Source organism: Cynara cardunculus (genome assembly GCF_001531365.2).
Source record: "Cynara cardunculus var. scolymus isolate 2C chromosome LG 2, CcrdV1, whole genome shotgun sequence".
Classification (NCBI taxonomy): Eukaryota; Viridiplantae; Streptophyta; class Magnoliopsida; order Asterales; family Asteraceae; genus Cynara; species Cynara cardunculus.
This window is the reverse complement of record NC_037529.1, coordinates 62,188,458-62,209,547: the sequence shown is the minus strand read 5'-3', so window position 1 is coordinate 62,209,547 and position 21,090 is coordinate 62,188,458. Positions and strand designations below refer to the sequence as shown.

Here is a 21,090-nt window from a genome sequence, read left to right as displayed (position 1 = left end):
GCTGAATGTTGAATCGATTTAGGGTTTGTATGTTTGAATCGATTTAGTTGGTAGCTATTGCTGAATGTTGTTGTTTATCAATTGGTTTACATTGATTATGATTGTTGAATTGATTATGAGAGTTTACTTGATTTCGTAGTGAAAAAACACTAAACAGCTCACGGGGGTAAATTGGTCATTTTAACCTGTTCTGTTCTGTCCTGTCCTGTTTTACCAAACGCTGAACAGCTGTCCTGTCCTGTCCTGTCCTGTCCCGTCCTGTCCCGTCCCGTCCCGTCCTGTCCAGTCCTGTCTGCGCACCAAACGCACCCCTAAAGTCATGTGCATCGGCTAGGTCCGAGTCAGACACTCCAACGACAAACAAACAGCCACCGCCTTCTGCCGGTGTAGATGGCATCAAAAACTCGAACTCGAAGTGTTTCCGACGCGTTCGGAGAAGAATCTTGTTTCTTCGATGTATGGCAAAAAATTGAAAAAAAGTTATAGGAATTGGAACAGATCAAAGTTAATCAGAAAACCCGAGTACATATTACCCTTCATTTAATAAAATTTAACCGTTTAATATAATGGTTAGGATTGCTTCTCCTTTTCTTATATATTTAGGACTTCTCATAACCTCTACATACATACACATACACATATATATAGGGTTGGGTTCACGTGAGACGAGGCATCAGACCCGTGAGACCATTTGTTTTACACTTGAAACTTCATAGTAAAACACTATGAAGGTAAAAAAAAAAACTTTCACAGCAAAAACACTGGTAAATTTACCTTCACAATGTTTTGCTATGAAGTTTCAAGTGTAAAACAAATGGTTTCATGGATCTGACGGAAACAATCTGGTCTCACATGATCCCAATTATATATATTATAACTATTTAAGAAAACAAGAAAAATGTCGTTAATGTACAAAATCACATGTGATTTACGTTAACATTAAAAAATTGAAAGCGGACGACTTTTGAACATGTATGATTTTGTACATAAATATATATATATATATATACAAGAATCATGTATGATTTTGTAACATGAATCATATATAATATTGTATATAAACGACATTTTTCTTGTTTTCTTAAATAGTTAGCATTCTCGTTGAAGCTTTCACAGCTGTTTTATTTCCAATGAACGAAGAAGATATGTTAGCAACACATCTCAATTGATATAGTCTCTTAATTCGAAGTCACTTTTTTGTACCGTATATTAACTAGTCCCATAAATTCTAATTTAACATAAAACTAGTAAAAATAATTGGTGTTTTTGAGGTTCAAGAAGGTAATGACTAACAACAATTATAATTGGTGTTTTTGAGGTTCATGCCGAGGGATCTCAATCCGAAAAACAATTTTCCCCACTAGTCGAAAGAACGGTGTAATGTGTTACGGGTTATGGTGAATAGCTTATCAATATACAATGAAGCAACGTACGTAGACAATTATAAACATCACCGGTGATAATGCTAGTAAACCTACTGAAACAACTTTTCTCTTCCTAAGATGCCCGAAACAATTTCGTTCTGAAAAACATATTTCGAGTATTTCCCCAACAATCGTCCACCATTTCAAAATAGTCGCAATATTAGAAGAAGACTCGCACAAAGACCTAACCAAATTTCAAACTTCATGGGGATCTTGCACCTTGAACCTTTACATTGTCAGGTGACCTAATACAGATTTCAAAATTTGTATCAAACATTCGTCATATCGAACATAGTTTTACCTCCAAATAGGTATATTGTCGAAGTCAACAGAAATCGTGTCATAGAATAAGATAGAAAACAATACAAGGCGAATACGATTAGATACAGAAAACAAGGGATTGTTGTCTGCTCCTATCTTGACTACAATAATTTACCTCCCCATGAAAGATCATGTGAAATCTAACATGCTTTTATGTTTAAAGGATAGTGATATCTGATTTGCATTTTTCAGCATGACAAAGGTAACAGAGCGATACAACAAAGTGAAGGAGGAATGTCGTCAACTGGTGAATCCTACTGCGGATGTGAAGGTAGTATTTCGCAATCCGTATTCCAGTTTCTTCGTTACAGCTGCATGGATACAGATAGATAGCTTTTGTTTTCCTTCATTCATTCTATCTGCTTATTATAAGACAACTTTGAGCCATGAAAATGCATTGATATAGCTACCTTACCAAGCAGTAATAATATAAAAATACCATTGGTGCACAACCTTAGGCGCATTTGCCTTTCTCACATAACCTATCAATCTCGTCTCCCGGAGATGCGCCGATCTCCGTTCAGACTGCCTCCATCGCACGCGCCGTCCTGATCTGCGACTAATCTNCTTTGAGCCATGAAAATGCATTGATATAGCTACCTTACCAAGCAGTAATAATATAAAAATACCATTGGTGCACAACCTTAGGCGCATTTGCCTTTTCTAGGAGAAGGGGGGGGGGGGGGGGGGGGGGAGAGGATGGACCACACTGCACCAATGCTCCTAGGCTTGAAGAAGATTTGGGAGAATTAGAGCAACAGGAGCTGAATATGCAACAGCAATCCAAGGTCGGATCCGTGAGACAAATTGAAGTGGTGTTTCCTTGTTCTGGGATCCTTTATCTTTGTTTAAATCCTATTAAATTCAATCTGAAGTTAAGTGAACTAGATCTTACTTGTTATATATGGCCTTCCCTTTGTGTTTTACAGAAAAGTTTCCGCAAAGGAAGCTAGAAAGCTGAAACTAGAAACACATACAAATATGCATTTATATGTACAAATTCAATATGTAAGAATACCATGTTATCATGTCCAAAGGAAATACCAATAAAGGAGGTAACTCGGGAATGAACTATATATGGCACGTGTACAAGCAACCCTAATGCTGAAAACAAGACTCGATTAAACAACCTATCCTGGAAATCTGCTGACCACATTCAAGCCTGATCCAGAGAATACGTATTTTAACTTCTTGTGCTTGTTGGCAGCTAAGTTTACCAATGCCCTACTTTAACCAGGATCCTAGAAAATAGTTTAGACTCAACCACATCCTTCTCCATGCATTTCCCTGTGGGACAGAATGTAGTGTTGTAATGGATTAGAATATTGGAAATTACTAGTGATGTCTCCTAGCTAGTTCCTATTGAGTACTGAAGTGTCCTGTGATGCAATTTGAGGTCTATGAAATCTAGATATGATACCTCCCAATATTTACAGTGGAGATGCTAAAAATGACAAGTGTTTGGCTAAAAGTATATTTATCTCACAGTAACAAATGCAAGTTTTTTTTTTCTGAATCTATCCTAATGCCCTGGCCAATACTTTCCGTTACACGTATTTCAACTAGTCATGACAACACTTCCTACTCCAGCATAACATTATAGCTTCATTCATTTGCGATATTAAAAAAAATAAAAATTATAGTCATAAAAGATTGCTTAATGTTAACTTTATAGCCAGATAAGCAAACATGTATCATTCGCAAATAAATAAAATACATTAATGAAATTACCAAATCATATCAATAAAAAGAGAAACCCAGTTCACTTTGAGCAGGATTTGAAAATTGACCTGCTCCAGTCTCGCATTTAAACAACAATACATTCCCATCATTTTCCGTAACTGTTAACTTGGCAATAGCATGTTCAGAATAAAGTACACATGGATCTGCAAAACACTGAAATGAGACCAGTTAAATGACTGGATAAAATGGTGCATCGTATCCAAGCCTATAGACCCCATCTCCATTAATGGCTTTTGATCAATGCTTGTTGGAATGCTAACCTAGTTATAGGAGAAGGATTTTGGCTTCCAAAAGTTAGAGCATTACTGTGGTACTTCCTAATTCGTACTTAATACCATGATATCACATATTTGTCACATACAATATCAAGCAAAAAAACAGCAGGTGGCCCGTTGTTCATTTGGGGTTCACATTTTAGGTCCTTAAAGTCACTTCTGGTGCCCTTAGGGATCAGTTGGAACACTAATTAACAAAAGATGCATGGCTGAGTAAAAGAAGAAAATGGCAAACGGAAGGAAGAATCAATCATCAAACTAGTTTTTTTTACTTCCGCATCGTCCCATTTTCCAGATCGTCAAATTAAAGAAAAAATTCAGTGATTGCCTTATTGGTACAAGAAAAAATGTAGCATACATGTGGTAAAATGATTTTTGGTAGAGGACTAGTTGAGCAATGAGCATTAAAGGCAGTGATATGGGGAAGAACAAAAGAAAGAAATTAGGAGACCATGTGGCAAGCACAACTCTAGCCTCACCGCTTTTGCCTATGTAATGAAATTGGATCAGATGGGAAACAACATAGCATAGTTACAAGTAATAGACATCTGCTAGGTGATGATCAGGGAATTGTATGTAATGCCCAAAAAATTGTTAAGAATCTTCACTATAGCATGTACAAACAATTTAGCTTAAGCATATCACTGAATAAGTAGTAGACAAATCTTGAAGTAGAAATTAAATTTGATAAAAAGAACACCCCAATGGTTAAAAGCAGATGTACCTGATTTCCTATTTGAACGAGATTTCTGCTGAGTAACAAGAAAAGAAAGAATCAGTGCCGGCAACAGTAGAGGAAAGAAGCAACAGGGGAGAAATCGCCAAAGAGGGAGCAGAGAAGCAGCAGAGCTAAAACGAGCACTAGAAGTGAGACTGGCAGAGGCAACCAAAGGGTAATTGTATATGCATAGGCCTTGGAAGTTGAGTGATTCAGAGCCCCTTGGAATATTTAAGAGGGTGATAGTATTTTACCAAACAATCTCCATGTCTGAACGATTCAGAATAAGCTCTGAAAACAGGCCCTTAAGACCTTAACCACCAAAAGCAGTAGTTGTAGCCAACCTTGTGGTTCTACAGTTTGATAAGAGGCAGATGAGCACCCCGTTTCATTTTGATGGCTGAGCTAAAGGAGCTTTGAAAGATAAGCATGGGCAACCACCTGGAATTGCCAGTTGTATTGACAGAAAACCAGAACAAAATAGATTTTCAAGGTTCTATTCAGAACAAGAGATCTATCAAAGTGCAGAGTACCTAGCTCCTTCTTTTGGGTAGATAGAAGAAGACCAGCAGAGAAATCCATCTGGGGTTTCCCAGATGAATTTGACTGAAAAAGTGGCAATAAAAGATTATAAGTTTTATTAGGACTTGAGATTGGGCAGGCATACCAAACAATAAAATGTTCATAAATCTATAATAAACTTTGAATCACAAAAAATGTATAAATAAGATGGTGTTATGATCTAAAAAAGTACATCAGAAGTTTCAACAGTGCCTGCATGGTTTACTAATGACACTCCACCCCCCTCTGTATTGATCAATCAAAATTCATCGATGTGAAAAATTAAGATCTGAAGGGATTAACTTGTCAATAGCAACGAGTTTCAGCTAGAGCACTATTTTGTACAACATGTTCGGCTTGCAACAGTCAGTGATCAGCTAACAATATATGTTTACCTTTGCAGAAAACCGGAGAGGAACTAATAACGTTCATCAGATATTAGAAGGGCACCCCATGGTTCTGCAACTCCCAAGCCTCAAATTATCCCATTGAAAAATAGTTTGTTGGTTATGACCTTGTAGGGAAAATTGTACAAGAATTGAAGTTGAGATCAACGAAGGATGGATGGAGTTTTGTACCACTTTATGGGTCCCAGTAAATCCCTACACAAGATGGTAAGATAAAAATGTGATATACAAAGAGACCTCTGTCAACCGACCATTAGTTACTATCACTGCAAAGATCATAACAGGATCCAGTTGCATATATTGAACAACACACAAAAGAAAGCACATACATTCTCTGTGCACAGAAAATTATCGTACATGAACACATTGGATGCTGGAGACTTGAACTCAAGAATAACATACTAAAGGCGGCAAGCCTTGTATAAGTTGCAGCCATTTCTAGATGTGTTTAAATTAGTTTAAAATGGCGGTGGAGCTCTAGAATATGGTTTAAGCTCCCATGCTTGCAAAATCCTACAGCGACTTCCATCAGAGGGGAAGAAGGGAGAATCATAAGAAGGTTGTAACCTTACAAGACACACATGAACACTCTGAGTACTGGCAATGGTAGCTTGGGGATATACACTTAAGGCGAAGAGGGTCAGGTAAATTTACAGCTATTCTGGCGGTGTATAATTAATTTTATATAGAAAAAAGGACAGCATTAACAAATTTATTAAAGTGATGCAAGTGGATCAACCCCTAGGGAAATGGAACTCCATGGTGACTACCAAAAGGAACCAGAAGAAGGGCGAATGATAGGGAGGTTGGAACTAGTCCAACATTATAGATGTTGTAGTCCTACATATGCAATTTCAATAAGGTTAGTTTCAATAAATCCAAACCATGCCAGGAATTAATAAGCGTTATACACTGCCCAACAATTACTTAGTTTTTCGTGGCATAATCAATGAGGTTTTAGAAAGAACTTTGTAGAATAGTAATCGGACATGGATTAATGGAGAATTATAGATAGACTCTAATAAGAAAACGTTTGTCCGATAAGTGCTTATCCCATATTGTTAGGAGTTGCAGTTGTAGTCTATCTCCCTAACCTCTACATGTATATATAGTTCCTTATGTTGTAATCAACATATAGTAGAAAATAATATTCCTCCTACTTCTCTAAAGCTTTTATGGTATCAGAGCTCTAAACTGCTTTGATTCGTTTCTCGATTTTTTTCCTTAAAAACTCCGGCATGAACAGTGTTTAGTCAACAACCACAATGGGATTAGACCCAGAAAATCGAACCAGTCAAAAAGCATTCCTAATGCTGCCAATTTCGAGAACAATCTCTCTCTCCAAATTACAAGCTTTAAGCTGTCTGGATCGAACTACCTCTAATGGTCTCGATCTGTCCAACTCGTTATTCGTAGGAAGGGGAGCATGGCTACATCGATGGCTCCACTGAAAAACCCTTACCCATAGATCCCTCGTTTGCTGAATGGGATATTCAGAAACTACACAATCAACAAGTGCGGCCAATCCAAGACTTGGTTTTGCATCATGTAAACCCCCATAAGAAATGCATGCTCCCATAGTGATATGTTAAGTCTCTAAGCTTCAACGTTAAACTTCATACGGCAAAACCATTCATATATTTTTTACACAAAGTTTGTGCATCTCAAAACTTGACCTCATATGGCATACCCGTTCAAATGTAGATGTAATTGCTCATTAGTTTTGGAGTGAAGACATGGAAACTTGATTAGGTCAATGTTAAGCAGATAACATGCATTATGATACACTTAGAGCATATAATAAGTTAACGGCCACACGATATATAGTAGCTTTTGCATGTGATCCTTGTGGTGCAACTAACTTCAGTTTGAAGTAAGGGATATTTCATGACTTTTTTTTTTCATTTGCTTTGTCTCATACATGGATCAATTCAAAAGTTCCATTCTACGACACGACTTCATATGAAATAATTTCCCAAACTAAAGTATGCTTTGCACCAGCATACCTTGATCGTATTACAACAATTATGCTTCATAGAGATTACTCAAACATTTCTTTTTTGATAACTAGTTTTGGCAAGGCGAAGCAGCTAGGATGAGGCAACAACTACAATACTTGCAACAAAGCCACAGGTATGTTCATTTCTCTTTCTTCATATCTAAAGCAAAGTGATAAATGTTCAACAATAGTAGCATATGAAAAGAGGTACCCACAGGAAGAACAACCATTACTTGCTCATCCAAGCACAAGCTATGAACTACACACAAGGACTCGAAAGAGAGTCACAAACTCATTTTACCTTCAGACCACAAAAGATTTGCACAAATGTCAAAAATCATGGCTACATAGCTTTGTACTAAAAACGCGTTATGGTGATTTTCATTACGAGACAAGAGAACTCTATCTAGGTCTAAAATCAAGCAAGTACCCATCAATAACTATTGTCCATTATTTTTGTAACTTCATGAATACAGGATTGTGCATTGTTCTGATAAACCTATCAAGGATACATAGAAATAATAAAAATGTTACAAAAAGCATTTGCATCCTCGGTGATGGCCAAGAGGGATTTTTATAGATTTATATTTCAAGATATTTGATCAAAGGCGAAGAGTAGTCAAGCTACCAAATACACATAGATGTATGAAGACTTGTAAGGATATGTCAAAAAATAACCCTGCCATCAAATATGTTCCATTTCTATTTCCATTTCCACACCCTTTTAGTGATCCGACCCACGCTTTATTTTCTCATGAAAGATAGAACAATAAAAGTTCATTGTTGGCAGCATAGAGCCAACTCCAATTACAACCTCTTGGACATAATTCTCTAATTGTAAAAAATTGGTATACACCACCCTGTGGAGCGTCCCTAGCGTACCAGTCCTACGGCCATCATGGGGGAGAAAAATCACTGGTTTGAACCCAGGACCTCCTTCCGGATGCTCACCATCCTACCGTTGAGGCACGTGGGAACGTAACTCTAATGTAATGTGCACTTGGTACAGATCTAAGATCTATGATTATTGGTTCAATTGCAATCTCTTGTTATAGGAGAGAAGCTTGTGAAACAAGATTATGACAAGTGGAAACCGGCTATGGGAGTGAGGATTGTATTTTGGGCAAGAGAGATGTTTCTTTACATCAAAAGTCTAAATAAATGAAACCATGTTGGACATTGTATTGTTGGGAAGTAGACCACGTTCAAGACTAGCACTATGATACCAAGAAGACTCAACACCATATTCATTCGGATCCGAGGGCTGCGTGTAGGTTCATTCCAAGAATAGAGTTTCAATTATTGTTATGGTGAGATTTAGAATCTCAAAGACGTTTTTAACAGGACAAAAATAGCAAGATTGCACAAGTATACGCTCTCATGTACCATAATCTTTAACAAGTAGTAAAATGGAAGAACCAAGTATCATATTTCATAGGGATAGGTTTTATCATAGGATATCAAGCAAAAAGCCAACTTCAGATGACAAAATTGAAGATTAATATTTGGGTTTTGATTTTAGAAACAGATAGCATGGGTGTAACATTCCACCACGTTTAACCGAAGTCAATGTGGTAGGTATTATTCTACAGCATAGCAATGTTGCAACATCATATGCCTCACTCGATTCTCTTTTAGCTCGTATAGACACTTTTCCAAGTTTCATGAAGCTCTTATTCATATGTTTGTTATCATGTTCCTGTGTAGATATAGCATTAGGCATAGCACGACCTTAATCTCTTAAAACCATACAGAACAAATACCCATTCATTTGCTACTTTGATAAACCTTTTTGAGTTTACAATTGCATAATTCAAGTTGGTTTTGTCTTAGTTGCTCATTCCTAAGTTGCAATTACGAATAAACACTTTGACAAGTGATCAACTTGTCGACAAAATGTAGCTATTATCAACAAACCTTCAAATGAACAAAATGAGTGTGCTAATGAAAGATGACACCTCATTATTGTCTCATTTTCTTACTCAAATTTTCCCCACACCACATTACAATAACATTGCTAAAAAGTAAAGCAAATTAAAGACACAACTTGGCACATGGTTGGCTGTTAATAGGGGGCCATTTTCACATGATACGCAGTTGAGGGTGGTCCGAATGTAACTGGGTGGCTCTGAGAAGCAATGAACACTCTAAATGGGTACCTTAGTTTACCCTCAGACCCTAAAAGGAAAAACCTAACCCTGTATAATTTGCAACAATTCTCTATCGTTTCTGTGTTTTTACATACAAAGGTATAAATATATTTATACATGGGATGAGAGAATCAAATCTCTCTAGTTTCCTAATCTATCATGATATTGTTTCCGTAAGGTTTTGTTTCCATAACACTTGCCATGTCATTGGAGAGTTGACATGACGGCAGTGAATGGACTATAAGACATAAAAGATACTTTGAAATTGCTTAAATTTTAAAAAGAAACATGCATGATGTTAAGACAATAAGACTGTTGATTTATCAGTGACGTTGCACATAGATCCTTGATTGGGCACGTAATTGCTCTTGGGGAAGCAAGGTTAGTTGGATTAGCAGCATAAGATTGTTTAGAATATCACGAATACAGAATATATACCGATGGAAGCTAAGGAAACTATCAAATTAATTATTGCTTGGTGGCTTATTTTGTATCATGGCATGATTGTTGTTCATGGTAGGAGAAGTGTAACAAACCTGACCAAATATCAGAAGTATCATGAAAGGACAAAACACAAAGGCGTGAAGTGCCATTTTGCTTGCGAATCTGCTTTTAAAAGTATAAATTCAAATCTTGCATAAAGGTGTCAGATACAATCTAAGAGTACTTGTTGCCAAGTTCAAGCATTGCTCTTATATGATTAACATTTGTCGCCTTCATCTTGTATGACCAAGAGAAAAGAATAGAGCGCTTCGCGACCATTTTAAAGTGGAGATCCAAAAAAGGTTTTAAAATTGTGGAGCATGCTTCAAATACATGTTATAGACTTGCTTTATGATGTTGGTAGCAGAAGACCTACCCCGTACACCGCACATCTTTGGTATTGTAGCCATGTATGCATAAATTACAGTCCGAAATTTTGTGACAACGTTTTTTTTTATTTTCTTTCTTCTAGCCTTCTTTGATGGGTACATAGATCCATTAGTATTTTGAGTGATTCTCTTCACTATTCATAACCTAAGATTTCTCATAGCAGTTCTATCCTCTCATGTGGTTTTCCAGGTAAAGGTTTCAGCATTAATTATATATTCATTAGTCTTTTTTTGCTCTTAAGAGGTCTTTAATCTTTCTGGTTTCCACGATTTATAATGACAAGAATGACAATCAAGAACAACTTGAAATCTCACATAGAGAATAAAATTTTGTGTATCTAAGAATATCCCAACAATATTATAGACTAAATTATAACGAGCCACTTCATTTTATAGTAAAGGACAAACACAGATCAATAATAAATGAATGAGAAGTTGCATTTAGATCTTCTAAATTTTGCAATAACAAAGAAAGTATGCTCATTGAGGCGAATGAAACTAAAGGCTATAATCCTAGTGCTAGAAGGGATGCCGACGTAGGCTGGTACGTCAGGAAAGGCTTTGTATTTGGTTTCTAGTTTAGAAAAGGTTATTATAGTGAGTAACTTTGATTAGTAATGGAACTTTTTATATGATTAAACATATATTGCACATGTAAAGGTCTCTAATATCATAATTTAGGACGACCATACAAAAATTTGGTAGCATGAATCATGGTCTGATCATATCCAACATGGGCTCATGTATGACTAGCGGGAGATTCCATGTAATCTTGTAACAAAGTACGAAGAGTTGAAATAAGCTATAAATAACATGGCCTAAGTAGCTCTCTTCTCTTTTGCTAGCTTCTTGCTAGCCATTAAAAATTCCGGTTGCTGTTTCAAAAAAAAACATGGTCTAAGTAGGTATACCTAAGCAATTGGACTATGTATAACTAAGTGTAACATATTTGATACAGAAATTCATTTAGATTGATTTGTTCATATTGATATATATGCCAAGTACTAGTGACCTTAGGTTTAGCACTCACTTAGGCGAAATTAAGATGCAAATACTCAAGCTTCTAATTTTAAAGAATGGTGAAAGAGGTTCTTGTCTAATTGTTGCGTTTCAAAGATGTGCACTTTCTGCCAAGAGAAGAAATGGGCATCCAATTAAGAATGTCTGGAGGGTTAGGAATTTGAAAAGATAAAGCTCTGCTTTGATTTTGTACTACAAAAGAGTAATGCACATAGTTAGTCAGTAAATAGCTACATGGACAGAAAGGCGAGTCGTTCAACAAGCATTCAAGCCAGTGACATTAGTTTAACTTTAACATTTCTCTTTCATCAATTACGTTAATTGGTTTTCTACTATTTAGATTTTCAGTAAAATGCTACCGGATAGTCTATTCTTTTAACCTATGGATAATTGTTTACACTAACAGGCAGCTATTTGGAGAAGAACTTTCTGGCTTGAATGTAAAAGATCTACAAAAGCTGGAAAACCAACTGGAAACAAGTCTAAAAAATGTCCGGATCAATAAGGTAGAAGTTCGCCTATTCAAGCATTTCTCACTGTATCAAATCATCAATTAGAACCGTACATCAATGAGACTAAGCACACCTAAAATCTTGCTTCAGGAACATATTTTCACAGAAGAAATCAAAGAACTACACAGGAAGGTCAGGAAGTGATGCATATATTTCCCTTAGATTATACATGAGATTACGCTCTTTGACTAATACTGTTGCAGGGAAATCATATTGTTCAAGAAAATAAAGAACTGCAGAAGAAAGTAACCCTCCTGCATCAAGAGAAGTCAGATTTGCAAAAGAAGGTACTGACATAGATCCAAAACAACATAATCACATTCTTATTACCACTGACAATATCAGGTCTAATAACCAAGCCTAATCATAAGTTCGTCAACCCAGATATATAGATTGTGGACCATGGATGAAGCAAACAGAAACTCCAATGCCTCCTATTCCCTTAGAATTAATGACTTAAACGCACTCCAGCTAAGCCAGCCTCAACCACAGAAGAAAGACATACCAGCAGACACCATGAAACTAAGGTAACCACAAAATGGACAAATTTTCATTGATTCCAAATATACACATTCAGGCATCTAAAATAAGATATTGACATGTGTGCCAGGTTATAATTTGCAATCTGAAGCAAGTTGATGGTTATGACCAGTTTCAGTGAATCCACATATCTGCTAGGTGCCAAGAATTTATTATCGCACATCTACAAGAGACTTGAGCAATACAAGATCTACCTCTGTTGATATGACCATTCTGCTGCAAAAGCTCCAGAATACTGTAAAAGATTCAATACAGCATCTGTTAGAAAAATGTTCTTCGAAGGATGTAAAGTTTCAATAATTAATAAAACACTAGATGTAAGGGATGTAATTTAAGATGTACTAAAACTTGTAGCCTTTGATTTAAGTATGCATGTATTGTAATATTTACCTACATATACATTACTAGATATAAAAGATGATAAGGAAAGCTCATTGCCCAGGGAAAACCAAAAGCATAAGAGAATTCAGGCATTTACAGGTCAATAATGTAATCATATGAGCTTCAGCACACAGCCAATGATAAGTACTTAAGAGAACATATGAAATGAACTTGTAAGGCAACACTTAGTTTGGAATTTGCAAATGATGTCCTCAGGTGATTACTAAAAGGAGGCCCAAATCAGACAACAGCAAGATTACCTTGGAAATCGCTTAAGAAGATCATAGTTATGAAACCCATCAAGCAAATAGACTCACCTTAAGTGCCTGACTACTACAACTTGAAGAACGCAAAATCAAAAAAAAAATTGAAGAGAATGTCAAAAGGTTGAATCATCTCATTTTCAGTACCAAGAACTACATGTGGCTAAGCTATCCCAATGGTTCATCAACGAACAGAACATAATACTCGGATAACTTTGGAGGAGCGTGAGCCTCACCACCAGCCCACTGAAATGCACACCTGATAGTGCAGTCCTAAAGCTAAGAGCTCCTATGTCTGCAACTATCCAAACCATAGCCACATCATCATGGAGCACAAAAATCATCATTACTACACTAGAATAAGACACTGCAATACAGAGCCTTACTTGCCACCTGTATCAATATCACATGCAATTTGTGTACAAGCAAGTAGAAAATTTTCATATAAATGCAGACGGATTCCCCTTCAACATGTAACGCAATAAAATCTCTTTATTTTTGTGTTTTCCCAAAGAACGAAAAGGAAATAAGAGAAAGAAGACAACAACCATAACCTTAGAAAATCCAGACAATTGGTCTTTTGCCACCAATCACCATACAGCAAAAACTCTAGATATTACATTATAACCACCCTAGCTGAAAATCAGAACACACAAAAATTTAAGGGACAATGGCTTCAAAAATACCACCCACCCCTAGCCATATGTCAGAATAGGGGACACACGCCTAGTTTGTCCCATGAAGACCATTTAATTTAAGATCACCGGTCATGTTGGTAGAATCCAACCAACCTCTCACAGAAATTCACTTAAAGTACCCAAATCAACCACCATAGTTGTTAAAAGGCGCACCTGAGGCTCATAAGGCTCAAGGTCTTGGGCTTTTTTGAAGTAGAGGCTAGGCATATTCACAAGGCTCACTAAGGCCCTGCGCCTTGGCTGAGGTGCCTTGTGGGCCTAGGCGCGCCTCATAAAGAGTTATTAAATACCAAATCAAACCCCAATATCAAATAAGTTCTCTCATCTTCTTATCTTCTAGATGTCTTAAAAAAAGAGTTATTAAATAGATGATATAAGTCAAACCCTAATATTAAATACCTGGTTCTTATAACTTCAAGCCTCTTTCTCTATAAATGCCCGCCAGACCTTGAAACTTCTTCCTTATGGCTCACGCTTTAAACCCTTCTCCCTTCTGCCTCTATCAAAGTACAGTTGGTTGCTGCACTGGAGGCTTGTACTTGCTACATATTTGAGTTGTATGTAAACACTGTGTGTGTGCATATATGTGTGTATATAGTTTTTTTCATATAAAATGTGCCTCACATTCCTGAGGCCCGCACCTCATGCCTGGGCCTCACTCCTGGTCCCGGGGACCCCTTTGCGCCTAAGTGGGCCTTGAGCCTTTAACAATTTAGGTGACTAGGGCACTTTGGTACAAAAAAGTCCCAAACTGAACAACTCACCTGAACTAAAATGGTTTGCGGGTCAAAAGTTAGGTTAACCAAATAAGGTAAATTTTGATTTGTATTATTTTTTTTACCATATCGAATAACCAAATAGAAAATTATATTAATTATTTAATTTATATAATTTCCTTCTAGATGAATTGGTTTGAACATTTATAAAATTAACATTAGGTGAATTGATTTATTTTTAAACTAAAAGAACAAGAATTTGATATACATTTAACAAAACCATCAACCAATGTTATCATTATAGCATGATTGCAAGAACTAGCGGTAACAATATGTAGGGGGAACAATTGTCAAGCGAGGGAGTCGGGGGTTTTGTCAAAACAGACTGGTACGCTGGGAAACCGTCAAGAATGACCGAGGAAAATTAAGGACATATAAGAGTAAAAAAAAAACTTTTACCTAGATGATAGTTGAAAATTTGATAGTTGAGTGGAGGCCTTTTCCCCAACACTCCTTAAGCCAAGTCCGCCACTGCCTAGCATGTTCCACTCGAAAATGGGGCCTGAAGGGTGAGATGTAAGCAGGCATGTCCCCACTCCGAAAGAGTAGAGCGCCTATTTTCATGAAGCCCCCAACTTGCAATAAAGTGTTTGCAAAAAGGGTTAGTGAAGACGTAAGTGCTTCAGAAGGTTTGTCGAAAATAAAAACTAGAAATCGGTAAAACGGTTTAAAAAAGGTTAGACAAGTACATAAAACATAGGAATATAAAGGAAAACTACAAAAACTGAACATCCCTCGGTCTATCTTAAACCTTTGGTAATGTTGTTAATTGGTGCTATAGAGGTTAGCGTTCCTATGGAAATAGCGGTGAGAAATCGGTAGGAAATAGCGGCGCTAATCACCGCAATTGGGTGGTGATTTTGATTTGCAATAGCGGCATGAAACTGCAATTAGGGAGTTGGGCTTTCAGTTGGCTTTTTAAAGGGTTTAGAGAAGTCGGTTAAGGGATAACGAGATAGGGGGATGATTTTATTTGCAATATTGGTGTGTAAACTCGCTATTCCTCTCTATCTCTTCTATTCCAGCATTGTGCATTTTATTCTACTCTTCTTCATCTTCTCTTCACAACATTGTCTTCCAACATCCTATGTTCATCATCTCTTCTATTAGGGTGTTCTTCTATTCATCATCATAATACATATAATATATTATGTATACATACATTTATATATAATTTGTAATTATAACATGAACCTTTATTTGTGGACCGTTATACCATCGCATTAAGCCGATAACCGCTATATCAAATCACGGTTTTGGCTGCTATTTACCCATGCCAATCACTCTTATTGCCCCCATCCCCACCCCCCACAAAGAAAAGAAGCCCACTCCCATTCCAAAATTCGAACCCTATCCCATATCATCTCCCAAGCATAACGTGGATATACTATTAGATCACTAAGCTTGGATATTTTTCATCAGTTCTATGACTTCCTTAGCTTTGATGCCCTAAGTTTATCTACTTCTCATTATTATCATGTCCATGGCATTCGATGGTTCTTTACAATGTCATGATATTATCTATTGAACAGCTTGTCTTTGTCAAGGTAATCTCACCACTTTTCTCTCACTCCTGCAATGAACTAGCTTTTGAAGCTCATTCTTGATCAGTGTTCAAAAAGGAGCGCCATGGCGCGATATATTTTTATTTTTTGTGTTTTTACACTTTCAACTTTAGATTTTACATTTTTATAGATCTAACTAATCACGTCACTCACAGTTTCACAAATTCATAAACGTTACAGACTCACGGTTAAAATGAAGTCGTAAAATTACCTTTCTAAGTTCTACTTTAAATATTTGATCAAAAACCTATTCTTATGATAATAATCTATATGATTTTTATTCTTCTAATATGAATGTACATTTTTTAAATATCATTATCTGATTAGATAATATATAGAAAATATCTATATATATATATATATATATATATATTTCTATATATGACATACAAATTTGCCACCTTATGTCACATCTTGAAAAACGCCACGGCGAGTAAGGCTTGACCTTGCCGCCACGGCTTACGCCTTTTTGAACCTTGTTCTTGATACACCTAATAATCAATAAAGATGCCTCATCCAACTATCTACATTATGCCTTTTTTTTTCTTTGCGCCTTAGTTACTGTAAGGATATACAAGACAAAATAACATGTTGCATGCTTTATCCCAACAATATCGGGTTCACAAACTAAATCAAAAATTAATGCAAAGTTGTATAAACACTTGGCAACCTAAAGACTTATAATGAAAGAAATTTCAACAGTCGTCGCCTCATAACTTGAAGATATGGTAAGCATGCTCAAACATAAGGTATCTTAGAAGGATATTTGTCATTATCTTGGGTTGATATCAACAAATTAGTTATTCAAAAGATAATAGCAAGGTAGACAGTAGATACACAATGCATGGATAATATTACATGATCATAAAGTTGAATGTAAGCTTCTGAAGACAATGGTATGTGATCTGATCGGTGGGCAAGAAGATCTTGCCTCCATTGGATAATACTTTCCTAAAATGAGTTGTAGGATTTCAAAAATAAGATCCAACCAATCATGATACATATTATTGTGAGACATGAATGTAACTAGATTGAATACCCCTTACAATGTTAGCATTTGACACATAATTTGTACCAAGAAGATGGCAATAGGAATGAAGACCACCGTTGGCATCAAAAGACATTGGTGGTAGAGAATTTAGCATATGTGAGAAGCTAGCCCAGAACAAGGGTGATGGAGAAATATCATTCATGTAGAGGATGCATTCTCCAAGTAAACATTTTTTACCCAACTAGTTTAGAATACAAGCTCATCTTTATTGTTCATGTTGATCAAAGCATTCTTATAAACATTGGTCTTCTTGCTTTCAAATGGATATTATGCATGGCTCCTTGGTTCCTAAGCTTACCAACGTCATATACTTCTTGCCTTTGGTTTCTCAAAAAGCTATATTTGCTCATTTTATCGTCAATAATGCTTCCTAATGTGTGAACTCAAAATGACAAAAAAAATATGAAAAGAGAACATTAAGATGCACACAACTCTAGAAAAGTAAAAATGTATGAAAAATGTACTGATCTTTCAAGGGACATTGGATTAATATGCACACAACTATATCCCTTCTTCTTTAGAGGCCACCCTCCTCTAGAGAAAGTCTAAACACTGCCGAATTAACAAACGCAATTAAATTGCATGACTCTGGAAACTCGAACGTTATAACTTAATTAAAAGAACACCCGTATTATCTTCCTTGATCATAAAATGGCATTTTTTCCATCTATGAGTTGAAAATACTAAAAAGGCGGCGGATTTGGAGGCCACGTAATTATGACATCTCGCCCATATCGGTCACTTTCACCAAAATGTTTCTAGAGGCTACAAAGCTTAAAAATAGCATTTAAGATGCACTATGTTTACAATTTCCAATACTCACTTATGCTATTTAGCCCTTAACTCAACCTAAATATAGAGATAGATTCTCAAATTCTGAGAACAAATAAACTTTCAATGGACAATAGACACCCGATGGTCATCAAAATTATCTAGCAAATTATATCATGTAACCAATAATTGAAATGCATATTATTATTCAGCACATTCATCAATTACAAGATTTTGAAAGGCAACAATTTAAAGAAAGGAACACTACAAGAACATTTAAGACTAACAAAATAAGTTGACATTGAGAGGCAAGGTATTTTTGCCTTGGAAACAGTAGTGGCCTACAAAAGAGAATAGTTACTAAAATGGATTGATTAATGAACATTTTTTCCTTAGTATCTCAATCAATAAATTCATAAAAGAAAACAGTTTGAATTTCTTCAGATTAGGGGATTAATCCAAGATCAAATTAAAGGGGCTTGCTAGTAATCATAATTACCATAGTCTATAGCATCAAAGCACATATAATTTACATTCTGAGCATTGTCAAAAAGTATGTGGTGCCCAAGGAAACCACAGATTTCCTGGCGAATCTAAAAGAAAATTGAACTTTATGATTTCTTTAAAAGAAACTCTATCTTTGATTCGTCCCCTAAAGAAAAAAATAAGGTGAACTCAGTAACAAAATAGAATGTACTAAACGACTATACCTGATAGAGTTCATGTCTCAAAACAATCAATGAGCAACATACCAGGAGACAGAACCACCCTTCAGAAGCGAATCAAGAAAACAACCTATCCAATAATTTCCCAAATCAAAAGAGGGAAAAAGAACGATTACCAGAAATTACTTAACCTTTCATTAACAGAAGGTTACAACTCCAGAAAACAGTCAATACACCATAAGCCCAAAATATGAAAACAAGAACAAAGAAAGAAACATACAAAATCTTAACCGATTATTATTGTCGTCAAATATCATACGACAGTAAGACGGCATGAAATCTTTAAAAAAAAACCAAAAAAAAACCGATTATAAGTTATATAGTAAAGAACAGAACATGATGAACACATGAACGAGTAATGTTTATTTAACAAAGTGATACAAAGAGACCTGAATGGTGACGATTACGAGCATACACATAAGGATCCGAAGGCGATGCTGCTGTGGATTGCGACCGTGAATTCTCCAAAGGAGGAGGAGCATTTATCGGAGTCGGTGAGGAGAAATATCTGAAGCACGTACATGTATCGATTACAGTAATAAAATGGCATTTTGCTAAAGGGTCCTTAAACTTTAACTTACCAAATAATATATCAAATGTATACCATAATATATTCGTACAATATGGTGAGATATATCTCGATTTTAATGTTTTATTTTATTTTTTATCTTTGTTGATATTATATTACGATTTTATGTATTTTTAAGAAAGCAATAATGATTTTATTTTTAAATAAAATATAAATTTAAAAATATCATAAAATTTTGAAAAAAAAAATATATTAGTGTTAATATAATATTAAATATTTAAAAGTTTTATTTTTATGTAATTTTTTAATTTATTTTTTACACGTAGCCGGGGACAAGTCAGAAAATCCAAGAATTCCATTTTCCTTCTTGTTCATCAATCGGGATACATTCTGGGAAAATCAAACTTGCATCGAAGAGAAGCAAAAATTAGAATTTCGTGAACTTAGCCGATACAAAGCTATATGATAGCATGCTATTCGTGCAGTAGTCGATCAAGGTATGCAACGAGCAGAAGTCAGTTCTTTCCTGAATCCTTAATTAATTTAAGTTTGATAATGAAATAATTTATTTTTGTTTTAATAATATAACATTTTATAATGAAAATAATTAAGTATTCTGTTAGAACTCAATTATTATCCTAATTATATTTTAGATTTTTTATATTTAAAATGAGATGTTTATCTTGTATTTGATTTTGTTTATCTGCGGATAGATACACGAATTCAGATATGAAGTTTTAATAAGTTGTATTTACGCACAATCTAATCTACTTGTAATCTTGAGTTTTAAGTAACATGCATTAATAAACAGTATTGTGTGCATAAAAAGTAGTTTTTAAGAGTTTWTGTCAAATGTTTTATAATATAGTATAGATATAATGTACCCGTTACAATACAGTTAAATATAAAACTTTCTTGTAAATAAAAACGTATTTATTTATTTATAAAATGTTATACCCTTTAAATTATGGTGTTTTTGCAAGTAAAATAATATTTTGATAACTAAATGAGAAATACGAATATTGAAGCCTATAAAAATTATCCATCAAATAGGGAGTTTTTTTTATGAAATAGTTCGTCTTCAAATCTCAAAAGAATTTGAAGACTTTGTTTTGACAACTTCAGTCTTCATGACTTCATCTCATTTTCTAAAGATCAACGGTATTTATAACCATTAAAAACATCATAGTATTATACTTTTCAAACAAAAAAAAAACTATAAGGCGAACTTATCGAAATAGAACTATGTAGAAGGACATGATGTATTGAATATTGAAATTACTCTGTGAGTTTAAGCAATTTATTTTATTTTTAATTATCATGTTAAACGTGGATGTCGTAAATGTTCAAAGATTATGCATAATGGATCAAAATTTATACCTCTTAAAAATTCACTAATAACCGTTTAGTATGTTTTATAATATAATATGGATAGTATAGATAGATAAGAATGTAAATTAAATATAAGTTTTAAAAATAACTCATCACATATTTATGATATTTAATAATATGACAAAATTTAAAATATTCAATATTGATCATTTTAAAGGTGTTGATGAGACGATTATAATTATATAATCTATACTATATTATAAAGCATTTGGCTAAAACTCTTAAAAACTCTTAAAACTCTTAAAAACTCTTAAACCAAATTTCATCCCTATCCGATTTCATCTCATATATGAATTCGTGTAACTAACTGCAGATAAATACAATCAAATACATAATAAACATCTAATTTTAAATATAAAAAATCTAAAATATAATTAGGATAATCATTGAGTTCTAA

The 21,090-nt window shown here is 35.0% G+C and overlaps 1 protein-coding gene across 1 annotated transcript in view; it reads left to right on the top strand.

The window, feature by feature from the left end:
* The window catches only part of LOC112507803 (MADS-box transcription factor 23-like), a 14,345-nt gene extending 1,568 nt beyond the window's left edge, over positions 1-12,777 (top strand). Inside the window, exons 2-8 of the mRNA XM_025112521.1 lie at positions 1,938-2,016; positions 7,521-7,582; positions 11,897-11,996; positions 12,093-12,134; positions 12,206-12,289; positions 12,387-12,529; positions 12,613-12,777. Coding sequence (XP_024968289.1) covers positions 1,938-2,016; positions 7,521-7,582; positions 11,897-11,996; positions 12,093-12,134; positions 12,206-12,289; positions 12,387-12,529; positions 12,613-12,619 — 517 coding nt within the window. The 3' untranslated portion in view covers positions 12,620-12,777. The remainder of the gene's footprint in view (positions 1-1,937; positions 2,017-7,520; positions 7,583-11,896; positions 11,997-12,092; positions 12,135-12,205; positions 12,290-12,386; positions 12,530-12,612) is intronic.
* Positions 12,778-21,090: the final 8,313 nt, after the last annotated feature.